The following is a 24,705-nucleotide window of genomic DNA, read 5'->3' as shown; positions in this document are numbered from 1 at the left end:
CGGGGTCGAGACCCAGGGTCTCGAGCTTGATGACGAGCTTGGAGGGTACTATGGTGTTGAATGCCGAGCTGTAGTCGATGAACAGCATTCTCACATAGGTATTCCTCTTGTCCAGGTGGGTTAGGGCAGTGTGCAGTGTGGTTGAGATTGCATCGTCTGTGGACCTATTTGGGCGGTAAGCAAATTGGAGTGGGTCTAGGGTGTCAGGTAGGGTGGAGGTGATATGGTCCTTGACTAGTCTCTCAAAGCACTTCATGATGACGGAAGTGAGTGCTACGGGGCGGTAGTCGTTTAGCTCAGTTACCTTAGCTTTCTTGGGAACAGGAACAATGGTGGCCCTCTTGAAGCATGTGGGAACAGCAGACTGGTATAGGGATTGATTGAATATGTCCGTAAACACACCGCCAGCTGGTCTGCGCATGCTCTGAGGGCGCGGCTGGGGATGCCGTCTGGGCCTGCAGCCTTGCGAGGGTTAACACGTTTAAATGTCTTACTCACCTCGGCTGCAGTGAAGGAGAGACCGCATGTTTTCGTTGCAGGCCGTGTCAGTGGCACTGTATTGTCCTCAAAGCGGGCAAAAAAGTAATTTAGTCTGCCTGAGAGCAAGACATCCTGGTCCGTGACTGGGCTGGGTTTCTTCTTGTAGTCCGTGATTGACTGTAGACCCTGCCACATGCCTCTTGTGTCTGAGCCATTGAATTGAGATTCCACTTTGTCTCTGTACTGACGCTTAGCTTGTTTAATAGCCTTGCGGAGGGAATAGCTGCATTGTTTATATTCGGACATGTTACCAGACACCTTGCCCTGATTAAAAGCAGTGGTTCGCGCTTTCAGTTTCACGCGAATGCTGCCATCAATCCACGGTTTCTGGTTCCGCGTTGTTTTTAACATTGACATGTTAATAGATTATATTTATCAATTAACATAATGCAAAGGGAGTGAACAGAAAAAAAATCTACATCAAATCCATATTTGGTGTGACCACCCTTTGCTTTCAAAACAGCATCAATTGTTGTAGGTACACTTGTGCAAAGTCAGGGATTTTGTAGGCATATGTAACAGTATAACTTTAGACCGTCCCCTCACCCATACCCGGGCGCGAACCAGGGACCCTCTGCACACATCAACAACAGTCACCCACGAAGCATCGTTACCCATCGCTCCACAAAAGCCGCGGCTCTTGCAGAGCAAGGGGAACCACTACTTCAAGGTCTCAGAGCAAGTCACGTCACCGATTGAAACACTATTTAGCGCGCACCACCGCTAACTAAGCTAGCGTTTCACATTCGTTACACATATGGTCAGGTGTATATTTAAACAATTATACCAAACAGGTGCTAATGATCATCAATTCATTATGTAGGTTGAAACACAGTCATTAACTGAAACAGCTGTGTAGGAGGAATAAAACTGGGTGAGGAACAGCCAAACTCAGCTAACAAGGTGAGGTTGCTGAAGACAGTTTACTGTCAAAGTCAAGACTGAGTACAGCAACAAGACACAGGGTAGTTATACTGCCTCAGCATGGTCTCTCCCAGGCAGACATTAAGGCAGACTGGTCTCTCCCAGGCAGACATTAAGGCAGACTGGTCTCTCCCAGGCAGACATTAAGGCAGACTGGTCTCTCCCAGGCAGACATTAAGGCAGACTGGTCTCTCCCAGGCAGACATTAAGGCAGACTGGTCTCTCCCAGGCAGACATTAAGGCAGACTGGTCTCTCCCAGGCAGACATTAAGACAGACTGGTCTCTCCCAGGCAGACATTAAGACAGACTGGTCTCTCCCAGGCAGACATTAAGACAGACTGGTCTCTCCCAGGCAGACATTAAGACAGACTGGTCTCTCGCAGGCAGACATTAAGACAGACAGGGGTGTCCAGATGTGCTGTCCAAGCTCTTTTTGAAGAAGCACAAAGAAACGGGCAACGTTGAGGACCATAGACGCAGTGGTGAGCCAAGGAAACTTACTGCAGCAGATGAAAGACACATCATGCTTACTTCCCTTTGCAATCGGAAGATGTCCAGCAGTGCCATCAGCTCAGAATTGGCAGAAAACAGTGAAACTCTGGTACACCCATCTACTGTCTGGAGAAGTCTGGTCAGAAGTGGCCTTCATGGAAGACTTGCAGCCATAAAGCCATACCTCCGACGTGGAAACAAGACCAAGCGACTCAACTATGCATGAAAACACAGGAACTGGGGTGCAGAAGAATGGCAGCAGGTGCTCTGGACTGATGAGTCAACATTTGAAATATTTGGCTGTAGCAGAAGGCAGTTTGTTCGCCGAAGGGCTGGAGAGCGGTACACGAATGAGTGTCTGTAGGCAACAAGCATGGTGGGGGTTCCTTGCATGTTTGGGGCTGCATTTCTGCCAATGGAGTTGGGGATTCAGTCAGAATTAATGGTATCCTCAATGCTGAGAAGTACAGGCAGATACTTATCCACCATGCAATACCAATAAGGAGGCATCTGATTGGCCCAAAATGTATTCCTGCAGCATGACAACAACCCCAAACACAGTTCTTCATGACTTTCGCTGTATCTTCAGCGTAAAGAAGAACAATGAGTCCTGGATGTGATGGTATGGCCCCCACAGCCGTGACATCGAGGAGTCTGTCTGGGATTACACGAGGAGGGAGAAGCACCTGAGGCTGCCTAAATCCACAGAAGAACTGTGGTAGGTTCTTCAAGATGTTTAGGCCAACCTACCAGCCGAGTTCCTTCAAAAACGGTGTGCAAGTGTACCTAGAAGAATGGATGCTATTTTGAAGGCAAAGAGTGGTCACCCCAAATATTGATTTGATGTAGAGTTTTCTTCTGTTCACTCACTTTGCATTTTGTTAATTGAAAAATGTAAACCATTAACATGTCTAGTTTTGAAAGCATTCTTACTTTACAGCATTTCTTTCACTCCTGCCTGAAACTTTTACACAAAACTGTACATGTTTCAAGCAGACCACCAAAGTCCAAGGAAGCGAAGGTAATCCTCCCTAAATGATTACCGTCCTGTAGCACTCACGTCGGTAGCCGTGAAGTGCTTTGAAAGGCTGGTCATGGCTCACATCAACAGCATCATCCTAGATACCCTAGACCCACTCCAATTCGCATACCGCCCTAACATATCCACAGGTGATGCAATCTCAATTGTACTACACACTGCCCTTTTCCACCTGTGAAAAGTGAGAATGCTGTTCATTTACTCAGCGTTCAACACCATTGTCTTGCTCACATTGAAGGAGAGGTTGTTGTCCTGGTACCATACTGCCAGATCTCTCTGACTGCCTCTCTTTAGGCTGTCTCATCGTTGTCGGTGATCAGACCTACCGACGTTGTGTCGTCAGCCAACTTAATAATGGTGTTGGAGTCGTGCCTGGCCGTGCAGTCATGAGTGAACAGGGAGTATAGGAGGGGACTGAGCACGCACCCCTGAGGGGCTTCAGTGTTGATGATCAGCGTGGAAGATGTGTTGCTACCGACCCTCACCACCTGGGGGCGGCCCGTCAGGAAGTCCAGGATCCAGTTGCAGAGGGAGGTGTTTATTTCCAGGGTTCATAGCTTAGTAATGAGCATTTAGAGCACTATGGTGTTGAACTCTGAGCTGTAGTTAATGAATAGCATTGCAGGATTTCTTATAAGCTTCCAGGTTAGAGTCCCGCACCTTGAAAGCGGCGGCTCTACCCTTTAGCTCATTGCGAATGTTGCCTGTAATCCATGGCTTCTGGTTGGGGTATGTACGTACAGTCACTGTGGGACGACGTCATCGATGCACTTATTGATAAAGCCAGTGACTGATGTGGTGTACTCCTCAATGCCATCAGAATAATCCCGGGAACATATTCCAGTCTGTGATAGCAAAACATTCCTGTAGTTTAGCATCTGGTTCATCTGACCGTTTGTTAGAAACCAAGTCACTGGTGCTTCCTGCTTTCATTTTTGTTTGTAAGCAGGAATCAGGAGGATAGAGTTGTGGTCGGTTTTACCACCTGGAGGGTGAGGGAGAGCTTTGAGAGAAACATGAGATATTACAGTTTTTGATGTCCTGTTGGTAGGATATTCGTGATCGTACCTCGTCTAATTTGTTGTTTAATGATTGTACGTTGGCAAGTATTACCGATGGTAAGGGCAGATTTCCCACTCGCCGTCGGCGGATCCTCACAAGGCAACCAGGCCTGTGTCCTCTGTACCTCCGTCTCTTTCTCCTGCCAATGACGGGGATTTCGGCGTTGTCGGGTGTCATAAGTACGTCCTGCGCATCCTGTTTGTTGAAGAAAAAAAATCTGTCTAATCCGAGTTGAGTGATCGCTGTCCTGATATCCAGAAGCTCTTTGTCTAATCCGAGGTGAGTGATCACTGTCCTGATATCCAGAAGCTCTTTGTCTAATCCGGGGTGAGTGATCTCTGTCCTGATATCCAGAAGCTCTTTGTCTAATCCGAGATGAGTGATCTCTGTCCCGATATCCAGAAGCTCTTTGTCTAATCCGAGGTGAGTGATCGCTGTCCTGAGGTGAGTGATCTCTGTCCTGATATCTAGTAGCTCTTTGTCTAATCCGAGGTGAGTGATCTCTGTCCTGATATCCAGAAGCTCTTTGTCTAATCCGAGGTGAGTGATCTCTGTCCTCTTTTATCAGAGTGAAATAGATTGAACAATAAAAGCTCCACTTTTATTCCATAGGCTGGGATCTGCACTGTGCAGCTGTTGCAAGGAGTGCATTTTTCACTGGCTGTCCACTGGTTTCAAAAACAATGATTGATGGGCATCACAAACGTCTTGAATTCAACCATTTATTGGGTTCAAATACATATTTGCATTTGTGAACAGCCATCCACAACAACCACAATACGCAAATAGCTAAATGAGACAGCGCATTGATGTGAATTACACTGCTGCTATGTAGATATCAATAATAAGTGATATCCGTATCGCCGTAGACCACACTGCTGTCATCCTTTACCTCTAAACGTTTATTAAAGTTGGATAATCTTTGGATGCCAATAGCAGTCGCATCATTGGAAGACACTGCACTGTAGCCTTCAAAAGCCTTTTCCTGCTCTTTCCCCGTGATACATCAAACGAAAAAGTAATCCTCAAAGTAATCAAGTTTTTCAAAAGTATCTTAACTAAGGTATAGATCTGGGTGGCTGACAGTAGGAGACAACAGGTACAGTAGGTTATAGGTCTGTCTTAACTAAGGTATACATCTGTCTGTCTGGGTGTCTGACAGTAGGAGACAACAGGTACAGTAGGTTATAGGTCTGTCTTAACTAAGGTATACATCTGTCTGTCTGGGTGGCTGACAGTAGGAGACAACAGGTACAGTAGGTTATAGGTCTGTCTTAACTAAGGTATACATCTGTCTGTCTGGGTACAGTAGGAGACAACAGGTACAGTAGGTTATAGGTCTGTCTTAACTAGGGTATACATCTGTCTGTCTGGGTGGCTGACAGTAGGAGACAACAGGTACAGTAGGTTATAGGTCTGTCTTAACTAAGGTATACATCTGTCTGTCTGGGTGTCTGACAGTAGGAGACAACAGGTACAGTAGGTTATAGGTCTGTCTTAACTAAGGTATACATCTGTCTGTCTGGGTGTCTGACAGTAGGAGACAACAGGTACAGTAGGTTATAGGTCTGTCTTAACTAAGGTATACATCTGTCTGTCTGGGTGGCTGACAGTAGGTGACAACAGGTACAGTAGGTTATAGGTCTGTCTTAACTAAGGTATACATCTGTCTGTCTGGGTGGCTGACAGTAGGAGACAACAGGTACAGTAGGTTATAGGTCTGTCTTAACTAAGGTATACATCTGTCTGTCTGGGTACAGTAGGAGACAACAGGTACAGTAGGTTATAGGTCTGTCTTAACTAGGGTATACATCTGTCTGTCTGGGTGGCTGACAGTAGGAGACAACAGGTACAGTAGGTTATAGGTCTGTCTTAACTAAGGTATACATCTGTCTGTCTGGGTGTCTGACAGTAGGAGACAACAGGTACAGTAGGTTATAGGTCTGTCTTAACTAAGGTATACATCTGTCTGTCTGGGTGGCTGACAGTAGGAGACAACAGGCAATAGGCATATTGAACTTCCGGCGCCGACAGAGATGGCCGCCTCGCTTCGCGTTCCTAGGAAACTATGCAGTTTTTTGTTATTTCTTACATTAGTACCCCAGGTCATCTTAGGTTTCATTACATACAGTCGAGAAGAACTACTGAATATAAGATCAGCGTCAACTCACCATCAGTACGACCAAGAATATGTTTTCCGCGACGCGGATCCTGTGTTCTGCCTTACAAACAGGACAACGGAATGGATCGCATGCAGCGACCCAAGGAAACGACTCCGAAAAAGAGGGAAACGTAGCGGTCTTCTGGTCAGACTCAGGACAAGGGCACATCGCGCACCACTCCCCAGCATTCTTCTTGCCAATGTCCAGTCTCTTGACAACAAGGTTGATGAAATCCGAGCAAGGGTAGCATTCCAGAGGGACATCAGAGACTGTAACGTTCTTTGCTTCACGGAAACATGGCTCACTGGAAAGACGCTATCCGGGGCGGTGCAGCCAACGGGTTTCTCCACGCATCGCGCCGACAGAAACAAACATCTTTCTGGTAAGAAGAGTGGCGGGGGCGTATGCCTCATGACTAACGAGACATGGTGTGATGAAGGAAACATACAGGAACTCAAATCCTTCTGTTCACCTGATTTAGAATTCCTCACAATCAAATGTAGACCGCATTATCTTCCAAGAGAATTCTCTTCGATTATAATCACAGCCGTATATATCCCCCCCAAGCAGACACATCGATGGCTCTGAACGAACTTTATTTAACTCTTTGCAAACTGGAAACCATTTATCCGGAGGCTGCATTCATTGTAGCTGGGGATTTTAACAAAGCTAATCTGAAAACAAGACTCCCTAAATTTTATCAGCATATCGATTGCGCAACCAGGGGTGGTAAAACCTTGGATCATTGTTACTCTAACTTCCGCGACGCATATAAGGCCCTGCCCCGCCCCCCTTTCGGAAAAGCTGACCACGACTCCATTTTGTTGATCCCTGCCTACAGGCAGAAACTTAAACAAGAGGCTCCCACGCTGAGGTCTGTCCAACGCTGGTCAGACCAAGCTGACTCCACACTCCAAAACTGCTTCCATCACGTGGACTGGGACATGTTTCAGCGTCAGATAAAAATATTGACGAATACGCTGATTCGGTGTGCGAGTTCATTAGAACGTGCGTTGAAGATGTCGTTCCCATAGCAACGATAAAAACATTCCCTAACCAGAAACCGTGGATTGATGGCAGCATTCGCGTGAAACTGAAAGCGCGAACCACTGCTTTTAATCAGGGCAAGGTGTCTGGCAACATGACCGAATACAAACAGTGCAGCTATTCCCTCCGCAAGGCTATTAAACAAGCTAAGCGTCAGTACAGAGACAAAGTAGAATCTCAATTCAACGGCTCAGACACGAGGCATGTGGCAGGGTCTACAGTCAATCACGGACTACAAGAAGAAACCCAGCCCAGTCACGGACCAGGATGTCTTGCTCCCAGGCAGACTAAATAACTTTTTTGCCCGCTTTGAGGACAATACAGCGCCACTGACACGGCCTGCAACGAAAACATGCGGTCTCTCCTTCACTGCAGCCGAGGTGAGTAAGACATTTAATCGTGTTAACCCTCGCAAGGCTGCAGGCCCAGACGGCATCCCCAGCCGCGCCCTCAGAGCATGCGCAGACCAGCTGGCCGGTGTGTTTACGGACATATTCAATCAATCCCTATACCAGTCTGCTGTTCCCACATGCTTCAAGAGGGCCACCATTGTTCCTGTTCCCAAGAAAGCTAAGGTAACTGAGCTAAACGACTACCGCCCCGTAGCACTCACTTCCGTCATCATGAAGTGCTTTGAGAGACTAGTCAAGGACCATATCACCTCCACCCTACCTGACACCCTAGACCCACTCCAATTTGCTTACCGCCCAAATAGGTCCACAGACGATGCAATCTCAACCACACTGCACACTGCCCTAACCCACCTGGACAAGAGGAATACCTATGTGAGAATGCTGTTCATCGACTACAGCTCGGCATTCAACACCATAGTACCCTCCAAGCTCGTCATCAAGCTCGAGACCCTGGGTCTCGACCCCGCCCTGTGCAACTGGGTACTGGACTTCCTGACGGGCCGCCCCAGGTGGTGAGGGTAGGCAACAACATCTCCTCCCGCTGATCCTCAACACGGGGGCCCCACAAGGGTGCGTTCTGAGCCCTCTCCTGTACTCCCTGTTCACCCACGACTGCGTGGCCACGCACGCTCCAACTCAATCATCAAGTTTGCGGACGACACAACAGTGGTAGGCTTGATTACCAACAACGACGAGACGGCCTACAGGGAAGAGGTGAGGGCCCTCGGAGTGTGGTGTCAGGAAAATAACCTCACACTCAACGTCAACAAAACTAAGGAGATGATTGTGGACTTCAGGAAACAGCAGAGGGAACACCCCTATCCACATCGATGGAACAGTAGTGGAGAGGGTAGCAAGTTTTAAGTTCCTCGGCATACACATCACAGACAAACTGAATTGGTCCACTCACACTGACAGCGTGTGAAGAAGGCGCAGCAGCGCCTCTTCAACCTCAGGAGGCTGAAGAAATTTGGCTTGTCACCAAAAGCACTCACAAACTTCTACAGATGCACAATCGAGAGCATCCTGGCGGGCTGTATCACCGCCTGGTACGGCAACTGCTCCGCCCTCAACCGTAAGGCTCTCCAGAGGGTAGTGAGGTCTGCACAACGCATCACCGGGGCAAACTACCTGCCCTCCAGGACACCTACACCACCCGATGTTACAGGAAGGCCATAAAGATCATCAAGGACATCAACCACCCGAACCACTGCCTGTTCACCCCGCTATCATCCAGAAGGCGAGGTCAGTACAGGTGCATCAAAGCTGGGACCGAGAGACTGAAAAACAGCTTCTATCTCAAGGCCATCAGACTGTTAAACAGCCACCACTAACATTGAGTGGCTGCTGCCAACACACTGTCATTGACACTGACCCAACTCCAGCCACTTTAATAATGGGAATTGATGGGAAATGTTGTAAATATATCACTAGCCACTTTAAACAATGCTACCTTATATAATGTTACTTACCCTACATTATTCATCTCATATGCATACGTATATACTGTACTCTACATCATCGACTGCATCCTTATGTAATACATGTATCACTAGCCACTTTAACTATGCCACTTTGTTTACTTTGTCTACATTCTCATCTCATATGTATATACTGTACTCGATACCATCTACTGTATGCTGCTCTGTACCATCACTCATTCATATATCCTTATGTACATATTCTTTATCCCCTTACACTGTGTATAAGACAGTAGTTTTGGAATCGTTAGTTAGATTACTTGTTGGTTATCACTGCATTGTCGGAACTAGAAGCACAAGCATTTCGCTACACTCGCATTAACATCTGCTAACCATGTGTATGTGACAAATAAAATTTGATTTGATTTGGTACAGTAGGTTATAGGTCTGTCTTAACTAAGGTATACATCTGTCTGTCTGGGTGTCTGACAGTAGGAGACAACAGGTACAGTAGGTTATAGGTCTGTCTTAACTAAGGTATACATCTGTCTGTCTGGGTGGCTGACAGTAGGAGACAACAGGTACAGTAGGTTATAGGTCTGTCTTAACTAAGGTATACATCTGTCTGTCTGGGTGTCTGACAGTAGGAGACAACAGGTACAGTAGGTTATAGGTCTGTCTTAACTAAGGTATACATCTGTCTGTCTGGGTGGCTGACAGTAGGAGACAACAGGTACAGTAGGTTATAGGTCTGTCTTAACTAAGGTATACATCTGTCTGTCTGGGTGGCTGACAGTAGGAGACAACAGGTACAGTAGGTTATAGGTCTGTCTTAACTAAGGTATACATCTGTCTGTCTGGGTGTCTGACAGTAGGTGACAACAGGTACAGTAGGTTATAGGTCTGTCTTAACTAAGGTATACATCTGTCTGTCTGGGTGGCTGACAGTAGGAGACAACAGGTACAGTAGGTTATAGGTCTGTCTTAACTAAGGTATACATCTGTCTGTCTGGGTGGCTGACAGTAGGAGACAACAGGTACAGTAGGTTATAGGTCTGTCTTAACTAAGGTATACATCTGTCTGTCTGGGTGGCTGACAGTAGGTGACAACAGGTACAGTAGGTTATAGGTCTGTCTTAACTAAGGTATACATCTGTCTGTCTGGGTGGCTGACAGAAGGTGACAACAGGTACAGTAGGTTATAGGTCTGTCTTAACTAAGGTATACATCTGTCTGTCTGGGTGTCTGACAGTAGGAGACAACAGGTACAGTAGGCTACTGGCTGTGATAGATACAGTATTGTCTGTGTATGAAACTGATTGCAAAGTTAAGAATGTACATTGTATTCCATAGGGATAGGTAGAAGCAGGCTGCGGCTGAATTATACAGTTCTTGTTTGTCTCTGTGTGAAATTCGATTTGATTAATCAATGTCAAATCTAAAAACGTTGCAATAGGTAGTCTGTCTGACATTTGATCATCAGAATTACACTCTCTCTCGTTTCTACAGAGGAAGCACCAGGCGATGTACGATGAGTTTGTAAAGAAGAAGGATATGAAGCGAGAAGCCTACTCCTCATCTTCCTCCTCCCTCCATCCCTACTCCTCATCCTCCCTTCACAGCCTGGCCAATGGAGGAGGCCATCGCTGCAATCACTCCACCGCTGGAGGGGTGGGAGTGGGGGGAGGGGGAGGAAGAGAGGGAGCAGGAGAAGGGGTGACGAAGTTCCACAGACACGACCCTCGCCAGGTGTGTGTGTGTGTGTGTGTGTGTGTGTGTGTGTGTGTGTGTGTGTGTGTGTGTGTGTTTGTGCGTCCATGGTAACGGAATTACATTTTCACTATTTTTTTTTACTTAAACATTTTTGCCAAACAAAAACTATTGATATAAAAGTTTAACAAATTAAAGTCTATGAACAAGGACTACTTTTAACAATTTCCACTGATAAATTCGTTTTAGTCAATTTAGTGTCAGAACTGTGCAAACTTATAGTAAAATCAGTTTTTTTGTGCAACCACATTTTCCAAAAAAGTATCTGCTCTGAAATAATATTCAAAGATGTCTGCAGAAATAATGGGGTGTCAGCTATTACATGGCACCGTGAGTTTTCTCTTTTGGCAAATTGAACTACAATTAGTGAAGTGGATCGACACCCGCTAACAGAATGACGTCATGGGTCCCTGATCTGTACAATACAGAAATGCATCATTATGGCTTCAATGTTGTTCTCCTCATGTTCCATAAGTTTGGACATCACAGTTTTGGTCAGTACAGTAGGGTAGAGGTCAGTAGAGTTCAGTACGGCAGGCTAGGATTCAGTACGGTAGGCTAGGATTCAGTACGGTAGGCTAGGATTCAGTACGGTAGGGTAGAGGTCAGTAGAGTAGGGTAGAGGTCAGTAGAGTTCAGTACGGCAGGCTAGGATTCAGTACGGTAGGCTAGGATTCAGTACGGTAGGCTAGGATTCAGTACGGCAGGCTAGGATTCAGTACGGCAGGCTAGGATTCAGTACGGTAGGGTAGAGGTCAGTAGAGTAGGGTAGAGGTCAGTAGAGTAGGGTAGAGGTCAGTAGAGTAGGGTAGAGGTCAGTAGAGTAGGGTAGAGGTCAGTAGGGTAGAGGTCAGTAGAGTAGGGTAGAGGTCAGTAGAGTAGGGTAGAGGTCAGTAGAGTAGGGTAGAGGTCAGTAGAGTAGGGTAGAGGTCAGTAGAGTAGGGTAGAGGTCAGTACGGCAGGCTAGGATTCAGTACGGCAGGCTAGGATTCAGTAGAGTAGGGTAGAGGTCAGTAGAGTTCAGTACGACAGGCTAGGATTCAGTACGGCAGGCTAGGATTCAGTACGGTAGGCTAGGATTCAGTACGGTAGGGTAGAGCTCAGTAGAGTTCAGTACGGCAGGCTAGGATTCAGTACGGTAGGGTAGAGGTCAGTATGGTAGGGTAGAGGTCAGTACGGTAGGGTAGAGGTCAGTACGGCAGGCTAGGATTCAGTACGGCAGGCTAGGATTCAGTACGGCAGGCTAGGATTCAGTACGGTAGGGTAGAGGTCAGTAGAGTAGGGTAGAGGTCAGTAGAGTTCAGTACGGTAGGGTAGAGGTCAGTAGAGAAGGGTAGAGGTCAGTAGAGTAGGGTAGAGGTCAGTAGAGTAGGGTAGAGGTCAGTAGAGTTCAGTACGGCAGGCTAGGATTCAGTACGGCAGGCTAGGATTCAGTACGGCAGGCTAGGATTCAGTACGGCAGGCTAGGATTCAGTACGGCAGGCTAGGATTCAGTACGGTAGGCTAGGATTCAGTACAGTAGGCTAGGGTTCAGTACAATAGGGTAGTGTTCAGTACGGTGGAGTTCGGTAGAGGTCAGTACGGTAGGGTAGAGGTCAGTACGGTAGGGTAGAGGTCAGTACGGTAGGGTAGAGGTCAGTACGGTAGGGTAGAGGTCAGTACGGTAGGGTAGAGGTCAGTACTAGGGTTCAGTACGGTAGGGTAGGGTTCAGTACGGCAGGCTAGGATTCAGTACGGCAGGCTAGGATTCAGTACGGTAGGGTAGAGGTCAGTAGAGTAGGGTAGAGTAGGGTAGAGGTCAGTAGAGTAGGGTAGAGGTCAGTAGAGTTCAGTACGGCAGGCTAGGATTCAGTACGGCAGGCTAGGATTCAGTACGGTAGGGTAGAGGTCAGTAGAGTAGGGTAGAGGTCAGTAGAGTAGGGTAGAGGTCAGTAGAGTAGGGTAGACGTCAGTAGAGTAGGGTAGAGGTCAGTAGAGTTCAGTACGGCAGGCTAGGATTCAGTACGGCAGGCTAGGATTTAGTACGGCAGGCTAGGATTCAGTACGGCAGGCTAGGAGCATTCAGTACAGTAGGCTAGGATGCAGTTCAGTACGGCAGGCTAGGATTCAGTACGGTAGGCTAGGATTCAGTACAGTAGGCTAGGATGCAGTACAATAGGGTAGTGTTCAGTACGGTGGAGTTCGGTAGAGTTCAGTACGGTAGGGTAGAGGTCAGTACGGTAGGGTAGAGGTCAGTACGGTAGGGTAGAGGTCAGTACGGTAGGGTAGAGGTCAGTACTAGGGTTTAGTACGGTAGGGTAGGGTTCAGTACGGTAGGCTAGGATTCAGTTCGGTAGAGTAGAGTTTAGTACAGTAGACTAGGATACGGTAGGGTAGAGTTTAGTTCAGTAGACTAGGATTCAGTAGGGTAGGGTAGAGTTTAGTACAGTAGACTAGGATACGGTAGGGTAGAGTTTAGTACAGTAGACTAGGATTCAGAATGGTAGGGTTCAGTACAGTAGGGTAGGGTTCAGTGCGGTAGGGTAGAGTTTAGTACAGTAGACTAGGATTCAGTAGGGTAGGGTAGAGTTTAGTACAGTAGACTAGGATTCAGAATGGTAGGGTTCAGTACAGTAGGGTAGGGTTCAGTGTGGTAGAGTTTAGTAGAGTAGACTAGGATTCAGTAGGGTAGAGTTCAGTTTAGTTGCAGTAATTTCAGTTCAGTTGCAGTAATTCCACTAAATATGTTTTTGGTATTTACGGGTTTTAATCACTTAATAATTCATAAACAAAATTGGTATCAGTAAATTCACCACCATTAAATGTTACTTCTGTGAACGTTCATTATCCTCCCTCATGAGGGAGAAAAATTTGACAATATCTTCAGAATATGTAGGCAAGGATAGATTTCAGGTTAACATTAAGTGTTGATGTTATTTGGCAGGGGTTTTAGCATCGACGTTATTGTGTTGATGTTGGCGGAGGTCTTAACGTTGACGTTATTGTGTTGATGTTGGCGGAGGTCTTAACGTTGATGTTATTGTGTTGATGTTAGTTGGCAGAGGTCTTAACATCGACGTTATTGTGTTGATGTTGGTTGGCGGAGGTCTTAACGTTGACGTTATTGTGTTGATGTTAGTTGGCGGAGGTCTTAACGTTGACGTTATTGTGTTGATGTTAGTTGGCGGAGGTCTTAACGTTGACGTTATTGTGTTGATGTTGGCGGAGGTCTTAACGTTGACGTTATTGTGTTGATGTTGGCGGAGGTCTTAACGTTGACGTTATTGTGTTGATGTTAGTTGGCGGAGGTCTTAACGTTGACGTTATTGTGTTGATGTTAGTTGGCGGAGGTCTTAACGTTGATGTTATTGTGTTGATGTTAGTTGGCGGAGGTCTTAACGTTGACGTTATTGTGTTGATGTTAGTTGGCGGAGGTCTTAACATCGACGTTATTGTGTTGATGTTAGTTGGCGGAGGTCTTAACGTCGACGTTATTGTGTTGATGTTGGTGGAGGTCTTAACGTTGACGTTATTGTGTTGATGTTAGTTGGCGGAGGTCTTAACGTTGACGTTATTGTGTTGATGTTAGTTGGCGGAGGTCTTAACGTTGACGTTATTGTGTTGATGTTAGTTGGCGGAGGTCTTAACGTTGATGTTATTGTGTTGATGTTAGTTGGCGGAGGTCTTAACGTTGACGTTATTGTGTTGATGTTAGTTGGCGGAGGTCTTAACGTCGATGTTATTGTGTTGATGTTAGTTGGCGAAGGTCTTAACGTTGACGTTATTGTGTTGATGTTGGTGGAGGTCTTAACGTTGACGTTATTGTGTTGATGTTAGTTGGCGGAGGTCTTAACGTTGACGTTATTGTGTTGATGTTAGTTGGCGGAGGTCTTAACGTTGACGTTATTGTGTTGATGTTAGTTGGCGGAGGTCTTAACGTTGACGTTATTGTGTTGATGTTAGTTGGCGGAGGTCTTAACATCGACGTTATTGTGTTGATGTTAGTTGGCGGAGGTCTTAACGTTGACGTTATTGTGTTGATGTTAGTTGGCGGAGGTCTTAACGTTGACGTTATTGTGTTGATGTTAGTTGGCGGAGGTCTTAACGTTGACGTTATTGTGTTGATGTTGGTGGAGGTCTTAACGTTGACGTTATTGTGTTGATGTTAGTTGGCGGAGGTCTTAACATTGACGTTATTGTGTTGATGTTAGTTGGCGGAGGTCTTAACATCGACGTTATTGTGTTGATGTTAGTTGGCGGAGGTCTTAACGTTGACGTTATTGTGTTGTTAGTTGGCGGAGGCCTTAACGTTGACGTTATTGTGTTGATGTTGGTGGAGGTCTTAACGTTGACGTTATTGTGTTGATGTTAGTTGGCGGAGGTCTTAACGTTGATGTTATTGTGTTGATGTTGGCGGAGGTCTTAACGTTGACGTTATTGTGTTGATGTTGGCGGAGGTCTTAACGTTGACGTTATTGTGTTGATGTTAGTTGGCGGAGGTCTTAACGTCGATGTTATTGTGTTGATGTTAGTTGGCGAAGGTCTTAACGTCGACGTTATTGTGTTGATGTTGGTGGAGGTCTTAACGTTGACGTTATTGTGTTGATGTTAGTTGGCGGAGGTCTTAACGTTGACGTTATTGTGTTGATGTTGGCGGAGGTCTTAACGTTGACGTTATTGTGTTGATGTTAGTTGGCGGAGGTCTTAACATTGACGTTATTGTGTTGATGTTAGTTGGCGGAGGTCTTAACGTTGACGTTATTGTGTTGATGTTGGCGGAGGTCTTAACGTTGACGTTATTGTGTTGATGTTGGTGGAGGTCTTAACGTTGACGTTATTGTGTTGATGTTAGTTGGCGGAGGTCTTAACGTTGACGTTATTGTGTTGATGTTAGTTGGCGGAGGTCTTAACGCTGACGTTATTGTGTTGATGTTAGTTGGCGGAGGTCTTAACATTGACGTTATTGTGTTGATGTTAGTTGGCGGAGGTCTTAACGTTGACGTTAATTGTGTTGATCTTGGCGGAGGTCTTAACGTTGACGTTATTGTGTTGATGTTAGTTGGCGGAGGTCTTAACGTTGACGTTATTGTGTTGATGTTAGTTGGCGGAGGTCTTAACGTTGACGTTATTGTGTTGATGTTTGCGGAGGTCTTAACGTTGATGTTATTGTGTTGATGTTGGCGGAGTCTTAACGCTGACGTTATTGTGTTGATGTTGGCGGAGGTCTTAACGCTTGACGTTATTGTGTTGATGTTAGTTGGCGGAGGTCTTAACGTTGACGTTATTGTGTTGATGTTAGTTGGCGGAGGTCTTAACGTTGACGTTATTGTGTTGATGTTTGCGGAGGTCTTAACGTTGATGTTATTGTGTTGATGTTGGCGGAGGTCTTAACGTTGACATTATTGTGTTGATGTTGGCGGAGGTCTTAACGTTGACGTTATTGTGTTGATGTTAGTTGGCGGAGGTCTTAACGTCAAAATTATTGTGTTGATGTTAGTTGGCGGAGGTCTTAACGTTGATGTTATTGTGTTGATTTTGGCGGAGGTCTTAACATCGACGTTATTGTGTTGATGTTAGTTGGCGGAGGTCTTAACGTTGACGTTATTGTGTTGATGTTGGCGGAGGTCTTAACGTTGACGTTATTGTGTTGATGTTGGCGGAGGTCTTAACGTTGACGTTATTGTGTTGATGTTAGTTGGCGGAGGTCTTAACGTTGACGTTATTGTGTTGATGTTAGTTGGCGGAGGTCTTAACATTGACGTTGTTGTGTTGATGTTGGCGGAGGTCTTAACGTTGACGTTATTGTGTTGATGTTAGTTGGCGGAGGTCTTAACATCGACGTCATTGTGTTGATGTTAGTTGGCGGAGGTCTTAACGTTGACGTTATTGTGTTGATGTTGGTTGCGGAGGTCTTAACGTTGACGTTATTGTGTTGATGTTGGTGGAGGTCTTAACGTTGACGTTATTGTGTTGATGTTAGTTGGCGGAGGTCTTAACATTGACGTTATTGTGTTGATGTTAGTTGGCAGAGGTCTTAACATCGACGTTATTGTGTTGATGTTAGTTGGCGGAGGTCTTAACGTTGACGTTATTGTGTTGATGTTGGCGGAGGCCTTAACGTTGACGTTATTGTGTTGATGTTGGCGGAGGTCTTAACGTTGACGTTATTGTGTTGATGTTAGTTGGCGGAGGTCTTAACGTCGATGTTATTGTGTTGATGTTAGTTGGCGGAGGTCTTAACGCTGACGTTATTGTGTTGATGTTATTGTGTTGATGTTGGCGGAGGTCTTAACGCTGACGTTATTGTGTTGATGTTGGCGGAGGTCTTAACGTTGACGTTATTGTGTTGATGTTAGTTGGCGGAGGTCTTAACGCTGACGTTATTGTGTTGATGTTAGTTGGCGGAGGTCTTAACGTGACGTTATTGTGTTGATGTTAGTTGGCGGAGGTCTTAACGCTGACGTTATTGTGTTGATGTTAGTTGGCGGAGGTCTTAACGCTGACGTTATTGTGTTGATGTTAGTTGGCGGAGGTCTTAACGTTGGACGTTATTGTGTTGATGTTGTCTTAACGTTGATGTTATTGTGTTGATGTTGGCGGAGGTCTTAACGCTTGACGTTATTGTGTTGATGTTAGTTGGCGGAGGTCTTAACGTCAAATTATTGTGTTGATGTTAGTTGGCGGAGGTCTTAACGTTGATGTTATTGTGTTGATTTTGGCGGAGGTCTTAACATCGACGTTATTGTGTTGATGTTAGTTGGCGGAGGTCTTAACGTTGACGTTATTGTGTTGATGTTGGCGGAGGTCTTAACGTTGACGTTATTGTGTTGATGTTGGCGGAGGTCTTAACGTTGACGTTATTGTGTTGATGTTAGTTGGCGGAGGTCTTAACGTTGACGTTATTGTGTTGATGTTAGTTGGCGGAGGTCTTAACATTGACGTTATTGTGTTGATGTTGGCGGAGGTCTTAACGTTGACGTTATTGTGTTGATGTTAGTTGGCGGAGGTCTTAACATCGACGTCATTGTGTTGATGTTAGTTGGCGGAGGTCTTAACGTTGACGTTATTGTGTTGATGTTAGTTGGCGGAGGTCTTAACGTTGACATTATTGTGTTGATGTTAGTTGGCGGAGGTCTTAACGTTGACGTTATTGTGTTGATGTTAGTTGGCGGAGGTCTTAACGTTGACGTTATTGTGTTGATGTTAGTTGGCGGAGGTCTTAACGTTGACGTTATTGTGTTGATGTTAGTTGGCGGAGGTCTTAACGTTGACCTTATTGTGTTGATGTTGGCGGAGGTCTTAACGTTGATGTTATTGTGTTGATGTTGGCGGAGGTCTTAACGTTGACGTTATTGTGTTGATGTTAGTTGGCGGAGGTCTTAACGTTGACGTTATTGTGTTGTTAGTTGGCGGATGTCTTAACGTTGATGTTATTGTGTTGATGTTGGCGGAGGTCTTAACGTTGATGTTATTGTGTTGATGTTGGCGGAGGTCTTAACGTTGACGTTATTGTGTTGATGTTGGCGGAGGTCTTAACGTTGACGTTATTGTGTTGATGTTAGTTGGCGGAGGTCTTAACGTCGACGTTATTGTGTTGATGTTAGTTGGCGGAGGTCTTAACGTTGACGTTATTGTGTTGATGTTAGTTGGCGGAGGTCTTAAAGTTGTTGTTATTGTGTTGATGTTGGCGGAGGTCTTAACGTTGACGTTATTGTGTTGATGTTGGCGGAGGTCTTAACGTTGACGTTATTGTGTTGATGTTAGTTGGCGGAGGTCTTAACGTTGACGTTATTGTGTTGATGTTAGTTGGCGGAGGTCTTAACGTTGACGTTATTGTGTTGATGTTAGTTGGCGGAGGTCTTAACGTTGACGTTATTGTGTTGATGTTAGTTGGCGGAGGTCTTAACGTCGACATTATTGTGTTGATGTTAGTTTGCGGAGGTCTTAACGTTGACGTTATTTTGTTGATGTTAGTTGGCGGAGGTCTTAACGTTGACGTTATTTTGTTGATGTTAGTTGGCGGAGGTCTTAACGTTGACGTTATTGTGTTGATGTTAGTTGGCGGAGGCCTTAACGTTGACGTTATTGTGTTGATGTTAGTTGGCGGAGGTCTTAACGCTTGACATTATTGTGTATGTTGGCGGAGGTCTTAACGCTGACGTTATTGTGTTGATGTTAGTTACGGAGGTCTTAACGCTGAATTGTGTTGATGTTGGCGGAGGTCTTAACGCTTGACGTTATTGTGTTGATGTTAGTTGGCGGAGGTCTTAACGTTGACGTTATTGTGTTGATGTTAGTTTAACGGACGTTATTGTGTTGATGTTGGCGGAGGTCTTAACGCTGACGTTATTGAGGTCTTAACGTTGACGTTATTGTGTTGATGTTAGTTGGCGGAGGTCTTAACGTTGATGTTATTGTGTTGATGTTAGTTGGCGGAGGGCTTAACGTTGACGTTATTGTGTTGATGTTAGTTGGCGGAGGCCTTAACGTTGACGTTATTGTGTTGATGTTGGCGGAGGTCTTAACGTTGATGTTATTGTGTTGATGTTAGTTGGCGGAGGTCGTAACGTCGACGTTATTGTGTTGATGTTAGTTGGCGGAGGTCTTAACGTTGATGTTATTGTGTTGATGTTGGCGGAGGTCTTAACGTTGACGTTATTGTGTTGATGTTGGCGGAGGTCTTAACGTTGACGTTATTGTGTTGATGTTAGTTGGCGGAGGTCTTAACGTTGACGTTATTGTGTTGATGTTAGTTGGCGGAGGTCTTAACGTTGACGTTATTGTGTTGATGTTAGTTGGCGGAGGTCTTAACGTTGATGTTATTGTGTTGATGTTAGTTGGAGGTCTTAACGCTGACGTTATTGTGTTGATGTTGGCGGAGGTCTTAACGTTGACGTTATTGTGTTGATGTTAGTTGGCGGAGGTCTTAACGTTGACGTTATTGTGTTGATGTTAGTTGGCGGAGGTCTTAACGTTGACGTTATTGTGTTGATGTTAGTTGGCGGAGGTCTTAACGTTGATGTTATTGTGTTGATGTTGGCGGAGGTCTTAACGTTGACGTTATTGTGTTGATGTTAGTTGGCGGAGGTCTTAACGTTGACGTTATTGTGTTGATGTTAGTTGGCGGAGGTCTTAACGTTGATGTTATTGTGTTGATGTTAGTTGGCGGAGGTCTTAACGTTGATGTTATTGTGTTGATGTTGGCGGAGGTCTTAACGTTGACGTTATTGTGTTGATGTTAGTTGGCGGAGGTCTTAACGTTGACGTTATGTTAGTTGGCGATGTTATGTTGGCGGAGGTCTTAACGCTTGTGTTGATGTTAGTTGGCGGAGGTCTTAACGTTGACGTTATTGTGTTGATGTTAGTTGGCGGAGGTCTTAACGTTGATGTTATTGTGTTGATGTTAGTTGGCGGAGGTCTTAACGTTGACGTTATTGTGTTGATGTTGGCGGAGGTCTCTTAACGCTGACGTTATTGTGTTGATGTTAGTTGGCGGAGGTCTTAACGTTGATGTTATTGTGTTGATGTTAGTTGGCGGAGGGCTTAACGTTGACGTTATTGTGTTGATGTTAGTTGGCGGAGGCCTTAACGTTGACGTTATTGTGTTGATGTTGGCGGAGGTCTTAACGTCGATGTTATTGTGTTGATGTTAGTTGGCGGAGGTCTTAACGCTGATGTTATTGTGTTGATGTTATGTTGGCGGAGGTCTTAACGCTGACGTTATTGTGTTGATGTTAGTTGGCGGAGGTCTTAACGCTTGACGTTATTGTGTTGATGTTAGTTGGCGGAGGTCTTAACGCTGATTATTGTGTTGATGTTAGTTGGCGGAGGTCTTAACGCTGACGTTATTGTGTTGATGTTAGTTGGCGGAGGTCTTAACGTTGACGTTATTGTGTTGATGTTAGTTGGCGGAGGTCTTAACGCTGACGTTATTGTGTTGATGTTAGTTGGCGGAGGTCTTAACGCTGACGTTATTGTGTTGATGTTAGTTGGCGGAGGTCTTAACGTTGAACGATGTTAGTTGGCGGAGGTCTTATTGTGTTGATGTTAGTTGGCGGAGGTCTTAACGCTGATGTTATTGTGTTGATGTTGGCGGAGGTCTTAATGTCGACGTTATTGTGTTGATGTTGGCGGAGGTCTTAACATCGACGTTATTGTGTTGATGTTAGTTGGCGGAGGTCTTAACGTTGACGTTATTGTGTTGATGTTAGTTGGCGGAGGTCTTAACGTTGACGTTATTGTGTTGATGTTAGTTGGCGGAGGTCTTAACGTTGACGTTATTGTGTTGATGTTAGTTGGCGGAGGTCTTAACGTTGACGTTATTGTGTTGATGTTAGTTGGCGGAGGTCTTAACGTTGACGTTATTGTGTTGATGTTAGTTGGCGGAGGTCTTAACGTTGACGTTATTGTGTTGATGTTAGTTGGCGGAGGTCTTAACGTCAACGTTATTGTGTTGATGTTAGTTGGCGGAGGTCTTAACGTTGACGTTATTGTGTTGATGTTAGTTGCGGAGGTCTTAACGTTGACGTTATTGTGTTGATGTTAGTCGGAGGTCTTAACGCTTGACGTTATTGTGTTGATGTTAGTTGGCGGAGGTCTTAACGTTGACGTTATTGTGTTGATGTTAGTTGGCGGAGGTCTTAACGCTGATGTTATTGTGTTGATGTTAGTTGCGGAGGTCTTAACGCGTTGACGTTATTGTGTTGATGTTAGGGCGGAGGTCTTAACGTTGACGTTATTGTGTTGATGTTAGTTGGCGGAGGTCTTAACGTTGACGTTATTGTGTTGATGTTAGTTGGCGGAGGTCTTAACGTTGACGTTATTGTGTTGATGTTAGTTGGCGGAGGTCTTAACGTTGACGTTATTGTGTTGATGTTAGTTGGCGGAGGTCTTAACGTTGACGTTATTGTGTTGATGTTGGCGGAGGTCTTAACGTTGACGTTATTGTGTTGATGTTAGGTCTTAACGTTGACGTTATTGTGTTGATGTTAGTTGGCGGAGGTCTTAACGTTGACGTTATTGTGTTGATGTTAGTTGGCGGAGGTCTTAACGTTGACGTTATTGTGTTGATGTTAGTTGGCGGAGGTCTTAACGTTGACGTTATTGTGTTGATGTTAGTTGAGGTCTTAACGTTATTGTGTTGATGTTAGTTGGCGGAGGTCTTAACGTTGACGTTATTGTGTTGATGTTAGTTGGCGGAGGTCTTAACGTTGACGTTATTGTGTTGATGTTAGTTGGCGGAGGTCTTAACGTTGACGTTATTGTGTTGATGTTGGCGGAGGTCTTAACGTTGACGTTATTGTGTTGATGTTAGTTGGCGGAGGTCTTAACGTTGACGTTATTGTGTTGATGTTAGTTGGCGGAGGTCTTAACGTTGACGTTATTGTGTTGATGTTAGTTGGCGGAGGTCTTAACGCTGACGTTATTGTGTTGATGTTAGTTGGCGGAGGTCTTAACGCTGACGTTATTGTGTTGATGTTGATGTTGTTGATGTTGGCGGAGGTCTTAACGCTGACGTTATTGTGTTGATGTTAGTTGGCGGAGGTCTTAACGCTGACGTTATTGTGTTGATGTTAGTTGGCGGAGGTCTTAACGCTGACGTTATTGTGTTGATGTTAGTTGGCGGAGGTCTTAACGCTGACGTTATTGTGTTGATGTTAGGCGGAGGTCTTAACGCTGACGTTATTGTGTTGATGTTGGCGGAGGTCTTAACGCTGACGTTATTGTGTTGATGTTAGTTGGCGGAGGTCTTAACGTTGACGTTATTGTGTTGATGTTAGTTGGCGGAGGTCTTAACGTTGACGTTATTGTGTTGATGTTAGTTGGCGGAGGTCTTAACGCTGACGTTATTGTGTTGATGTTAGTTGGCGGAGGTCTTAGGTCTTATGTTACGGAGGTCTTAACGTTATTGTGTTGATGTTAGTTGGCGGAGGTCTTAACGTTGACGTTATTGTGTTGATGTTAGTTGGCGGAGGTCTTAACGTTGACGTTATTGTGTTGATGTTAGTTGGCGGAGGTCTTAACGCTGACGTTATTGTGTTGATGTTAGTTGGCGGAGGTCTTAACGCTGACGTTATTGTGTTGATGTTAGTTTAATGGAGGGAGGTCTTAACGTTGACGTTATTGTGTTGATGTTAGTTGCGGAGGTCTTAACGCTGACGTTATTGTGTTGATGTTAGTTGGCGGAGGTCTTAACGCTGACGTTATTGTGTTGATGTTAGTTGGCGGAGGTCTTAACGCTGATGTTATTGTGTTGATGTTAGTTGGCGGAGGTCTTAACGTTGACGTTATTGTGTTGATGTTAGTTGGCGGAGGTCTTAACGTTGACGTTATTGTGTTGATGTTAGTTGGCGGAGGTCTTAACGTTGACGTTATTGTGTTGATGTTAGTTGGCGGAGGTCTTAACGTTGACGTTATTGTGTTGATGTTAGTTGGCGGAGGTCTTAACGTTGACGTTATTGTGTTGATGTTAGTTGGCGGAGGTCTTAACGTCTTAACGTTGACGTTATTGTGTTGATGTTGTTGCGGAGGTCTTAACGGTTTAACGTTGACGTTATTGTGTGATGTTAGTTGGCGGAGGTCTTAACGTTGACGTTATTGTGTTGATGTTAGTTGGCGGAGGTCTTAACGTTGATGTTATTGTGTTGATGTTAGTTGGCGGAGGTCTTAACGTTGACGTTATTGTGTTGATGTTGGTTGGCGGAGGTCTTAACGTTGACGTTATTGTGTTGATGTTGGCGGAGGTCTTAACGTTGACGTTATTGTGTTGATGTTAGTTGGCGGAGGTCTTAACGTTGACGTTATTGTGTTGATGTTAGTTGGCGGAGGTCTTAACGTTGACGTTATTGTGTTGATGTTAGTTGGCGGAGGTCTTAACGTTGATGTTATTGTGTTGATGTTGGCGGAGGTCTTAACGTTGACGTTATTGTGTTGATGTTAGTTGGCGGAGGTCTTAACGTTGTGTTGATGTTAGTTGGCGGAGGTCTTAACGCTGACGTTATTGTGTTGATGTTAGTTGTCTTAACGCTGATGTTATTGTTTGATGTTAGTTGGCGGAGGTCTTAACGCTGACGTTATTGTGTTGATGTTAGGTCTTAACGTTGACGGAGGTCTTAACGTTGACGTTATTGTGTTGATGTTAGTTGGCGGAGGTCTTAACGTTGACGTTATTGTGTTGATGTTAGTTGGCGGAGGTCTTAACGTTGACGTTATTGTGTTGATGTTAGTTGGCGGAGGTCTTAACGTTGACGTTATTGTGTTGATGTTAGTTGGCGGAGGTCTTAACGTTGACGTTATTGTGTTGATGTTAGTTGGGAGGTCTTAACGTTGACGTTATTGTGTTGATGTTGGCGGAGGTCTTAACGTTATTGTGTTGATGTTAGTTGCGGAGGTCTTAACGCTGACGTTATTGTGTTGATGTTAGTTGGCGGAGGTCTTAACGCTGACGTTATTGTGTTGATGTTATGTTAGTTGGCGGAGGTCTTAACGCTGACGTTATTGTGTTGATGTTAGTTGGCGGAGGTCTTAACGCTGACGTTATTGTGTTGATGTTAGTTGGCGGAGGTCTTAACGTTGATGTTATTGTGTTGATGTTAGTTGGCGGAGGTCTTAACGTTGACGTTATTGTGTTGATGTTAGTTGGCGGAGGTCTTAACGTTGACGTTATTGTGTTGATGTTGGCGGAGGTCTTAACGTTGACGTTATTGTGTTGATGTTAGTTGGCGGAGGTCGTAACGTCAACGTTATTGTGTTGATGTTAGTTGGCGGAGGTCTTAACGTTGATGTTATTGTGTTGATGTTGGCGGAGGTCTTAACGTTGACGTTATTGTGTTGATGTTGGCGGAGGTCTTAACGT

At 45.2% G+C, this 24,705-nt stretch overlaps 1 protein-coding gene across 1 annotated transcript in view; it reads left to right on the top strand.

Annotated features, from left to right (window-relative positions):
* si:dkey-109j17.5 (zinc finger BED domain-containing protein 4) overlaps positions 1–24,705 on the top strand; it is a 62,238-nt gene that overhangs the window by 6,332 nt on the left and 31,201 nt on the right. Inside the window, exon 2 of the mRNA XM_065021032.1 lies at positions 10,611–10,850. Within this exon, the coding sequence (XP_064877104.1) occupies positions 10,611–10,850 (240 nt within the window). The remainder of the gene's footprint in view (positions 1–10,610; positions 10,851–24,705) is intronic.

Source organism: Oncorhynchus nerka, linkage group LG7 (genome assembly GCF_034236695.1).
Source record: "Oncorhynchus nerka isolate Pitt River linkage group LG7, Oner_Uvic_2.0, whole genome shotgun sequence".
NCBI classification, from domain to species: Eukaryota; Metazoa; Chordata; class Actinopteri; order Salmoniformes; family Salmonidae; genus Oncorhynchus; species Oncorhynchus nerka.
This window is presented reverse-complemented; position numbering and strand designations above follow the sequence as displayed.